At 35.8% G+C, this 4,297-nt stretch overlaps 1 protein-coding gene across 1 annotated transcript; it reads right to left on the bottom strand.

The window, feature by feature from the left end:
• Nucleotides 1–387: 387 nt before the first annotated feature.
• On the bottom strand, nucleotides 388–1,508 carry LOC109221293. Its single transcript, XM_019385757.1, has 2 exons — nucleotides 1,421–1,508; nucleotides 388–1,328 (listed from the first exon to the last, which is right to left on the bottom strand). The coding sequence occupies exons 1-2, from the start codon at nucleotides 1,506–1,508 to the stop codon at nucleotides 388–390; spliced, it is 1,029 nt and encodes a 342-aa protein (XP_019241302.1).
• Nucleotides 1,509–4,297: the final 2,789 nt, after the last annotated feature.

Here is a 4,297-nt window from a genome sequence, read left to right as displayed (position 1 = left end):
GGGAAAAAAGAGAAAAGAGGGGGAGAGGGATTCATCACCAATATTTGATTGGATCTCTAATCTTCTTCATTCCTTCCCATGACAATAACTAGAATGAAAAAAAGGGGAATGTCAACGCATCCGGGAAAAAACGATTAATCTCTATCAATAGACCTGCTAAAGCCCCGAACCATAGCGTACTTAGTACTGGTGCCACAGAGAGATATGTTTTTAGATCTCGCATNGTGGCCCCGGAATCAAGTATCCAAGAGTCAGCACTTGGCTTAAAATATTCATATGAACGATCGCTAGAGTTAAGAGAGGTAGAACAAGCTGAAATACCTGCAAAGTTTACTGCTCATGCCTTCATGCCAGAATTGTCTTCTGCATTTCCAGTCGTAAAAATTTCTAGGATGCTGATGAGCTAATTGTATGTTCTTTGGTAAGATTCGGCATCATTCGCCCCTCTTCTTGAGTCTGTAGCCTTTCCCCATCTCCTATATCAGTATCCTTATCACCATAATCTCTAAACACATTGGCAGCCACTCGTTTTCCCTTATTGAACTTGGATTCTTGCGGATAACCATGAAGCTTGTGGCACCTATCCTTGGTGTGCCCTGGCCTCTTGCAGTAATCACAAACTGGTTGAGGCCTGTTTGTGGAGTAATTTCCCTTGAAACTATTGCTCCCAGTGCCACTCGACTGGTTGTAGTTTGTGTAGGAACTCCCTCCGGGTCCATTTCCTTGTTGACCATAACTAGTTCTGAAGTTGTTATTTCCCGTCATGTTCACACTCAAAGAAGTGGAGTCAATGATCAATTGATTACTTGGCTTCCCCTCCTTTTGCTTCTCCTCCTGGATGAGAATGGCAAATGCTTGTGCCAAGGACGGCAAGGGATTCATCATCAGGATGTTTCCCCTCACAACAATGTACACCTCATTTAAGCCCATTAAAAATTGAATTAACCTCCTGTCCTGCTCAGCTTTCTGCATATTTGCCTTGGCACCACAAGTACAATGGCACTTGCATTGAGCATGTGCATTCAAGGTGTTCAGTTCTTCCCACAACTTCTTCATCTTAGTGTAGTACCCTGTAATGTCGAGTGCTCCTTGACTCAAATCAATGATTTCTTTTTGAAATTGATGTAGTTTTGCCCCATTGGCTTGATCATATCTATCCTCCAACTCCTGCCAAAGCTCCTTGGGATCGTGTACATACTGTAGACTGTCTGCCAGATCCTTTGAGAGAGAATTCAAAATCCACGAGGTCACTACATTATCGCACTGTTCCCATTGATCAAAAGTGGGATCCTTTGGGTCTGGTTTCCCACACTTCCCATTTATGAAGCCTACTTTGTTCTTCACAGAAAGAGCCTAAGTACTCCTCGCCTTCATGACTTGTACCCCAATCCATCAAAAGGCACTGGCACAAGCATGGAACCTGCATTTTCGGATGGATGCATGTAAAGCGGGTTGGTTGAATCGAGTAGCGGATTAGGAGAATCCAATGTGCTTTCTTCAATTGCCATGACTCTAGTCGATATATATGCGCAGAGTACTCTTAATCACCCGATTTATGTACCGATCCTAAATTTGGGACTGACCTCGAACCTCAAAATGAAATAATATCGAACTTTGATTTTTCTGGACCAAAAATGAAATCAAGCTAGAGATTAGAACCTCTACTTCGATACCATGACAAATCCTCAGGTGAACGAGATGAAATCGAGCTCAGATAATCTCCAATGGTAGATGAATAGAGACCTAGCTAAGAAAGAGAAAAAATGAGAAAAGAAGCTTTGAGAGATCTGTGAAACATAATTGGGAAAAATGAATTGAATATTTCACTGTACAAAATGTCTAAACACCTTACTTATACACGTGACTCACACACTTGACAGCTGGCAAACGTTGTCCACTAATTAATAACCATATTAACAAACTAACAAAGCTAAGCTATATAAGTAAGCTAATTGGTAAAGTAAAGGATAAATACACGTGTGCACAAAGTATAAGTGTATAACCAGTCTCAATAGAGATTTAGGGCCGTGACAAGTTTATTTTATAAGGTCTAAAAGTTACTCAATGTAACGAAATTATTTTCGTAAATCAACACTTTATTTAGGAAATACAAAGAGCCAAAATAGGACCTTATGTTTGGATATTAACTCAAAATCGTCCCTCAATATAAGTTGGAACGCTAATAGTCATCTAGGTATTCAATATCAATGCACAAGTAGACCTGTCTAACGATCTTTAACCAATAAAAACGGAAGAAGACACAATTTAAATTATTATGTTTCTCAAACATAAATAAAGCTATGTTTTTTTGATATTTCAGCTTGCCTTTGAAGAGGAGGAGAATAGGTATAATGTGATTTTATCGATCACTTTAAATTTATTTGATAAAATTAAGTAAATAAATAATATTCGAAAATATTATTGATAAATTTAAATATAAAAATAATTTGAGAAATCATACAGGATAGAGTTAAGTTAAATTTCAAGAGTAATACAAAATTATATTCATTATATTATATTAAATTGATAATTTATTAAAAAATTATATATCGATTTAATAATATTAAGTAATCATTTATACAATTAGATAAGCAAGGAACAAAAAAAGAAATAAAATATAAAGAAAATATAAAAATATAAGACTTATAATTAAAATTACAATGAGAAAAGTCGTACATATACACATAACTAAAATCATAATAAACAAATAGTCATAAAGGAATAATACTAAAAAAAAATATCAAGTGATAGCGTAAACATATATATGCTAATTAAATTGCTCATGTAGGAAATTTTAATTAATAACTAGAACTCATAATTTCATAATGAAAATACAAAAAATATAAAGATACTATTAGGATATTATACATAAGATAAGAATATATAATATAAACTAATAATTATTAAAAGTATTGGTAGGTTTTTATAAAACTAATAAAAGGCTTATCTCTTTATACTTTTGATGAATTCAAAAATAAAATTTAGTAATAAAATAATACATTATTTAAATTTTCAACAAAATACAAAATGAGAAAACTAATCAAATATTATTGTAGACAATAAATTACGTCGAGAAAATAAAATCAAGACTGAAAAATATTGCAATAATCGTAGTATTTTATTTCAAATAATATGAGTGTACAATCTCTATGGATCATCTGATTCTTCTTTCCAATAGTAAATAAATTCAAGAGCCTCTAAGCATGTTTGTTTCCACGAATGATGTTCTTGGATTCAACTAACACGAACTTTGATTTGAACTCGTATTTCTTGAACCTTGATGTGTTCTTCGTTCTTGAGCTTGTACTTGATTTTTTCTTCGTTCTTGAGCTTAAACTTGATTTCTTGAACTTGAGCTTGATTGTTTGAAGCTTGAAACTTATGGAGGAATTTGCAGTGTTTGATCCACGAGCTCTTTCTTGCTTTTTGTTATAACTTCTGGTGTCTTTTCTGAGTTATGAAGGGCCCTATTTATAGTTTTGGGAGGGAAGAGTTACAAAAAGAACAGACTCTTTCGGACCAATCAAATTGAAGTATGACAAGACCACATTTGATTGGCTAGAACATGTCGCTTGCACACGTGGCGCGGTTTCATTGGCCATTTAATTTGGCTTGGCATGACTTGTCATTTTGACGCGTGGCACGATCCTATTGACTGACTCTTTCGTTAGACTTGACGTGCCACGTCATTTGACACATCGCACTGGTGTCACGACCCAATTCCCATACCCGGTCGTGATGGCGCCTCTCGTGAAGACAAGGCCAGCCAACTAACCCAAAACCTTTCACTAACAATTATTAAACATGACTGAATAGAAGATACAACTTAATGGCATTAGAAACTGTTAATTACTACCCGACCGGGGTGTCACAAGTCTCGAGCATCTAGGGAAAAACCTTAACACAACTACAGGCCAATAAATATATACAAGTGAAATTTCTGGAAAACAAAAGACAACATCCGGTGCCGCGAACGCTGGCGGTCACCTTGCTCAGCTACAATAAGAATACCTTCAATCCGCTAATAACCCGCTACCGGGTGAACGATACCTGCAACTGCACGCGAGGTACAGGGAGTGAAGTGAGTACTTCCAACTCAGTGAGTAATAGAAGTAAATAATAACTGAGCAACAAGAAATCACGTAAAGCAACCAACGGGCTGTACAGAAGCCGGGTAAAATTTCCGAGAAAAAAGTGAAATCAGAGAACTTCTTAAAAATGTTTCGGCTCAGTTCAAATCTCTTAGAAATTGGCATTTCAATAATTACGAAAGCTGTTCAAAATAAGTTAGTGCTGA

Source organism: Nicotiana attenuata, unplaced genomic scaffold, assembly GCF_001879085.1.
Source record: "Nicotiana attenuata strain UT unplaced genomic scaffold, NIATTr2, whole genome shotgun sequence".
In the NCBI taxonomy this organism is placed as follows: Eukaryota; Viridiplantae; Streptophyta; class Magnoliopsida; order Solanales; family Solanaceae; genus Nicotiana; species Nicotiana attenuata.
Note: the sequence above shows the minus strand (reverse complement) of the source record. Positions and strands in the feature narration are given on the sequence as shown.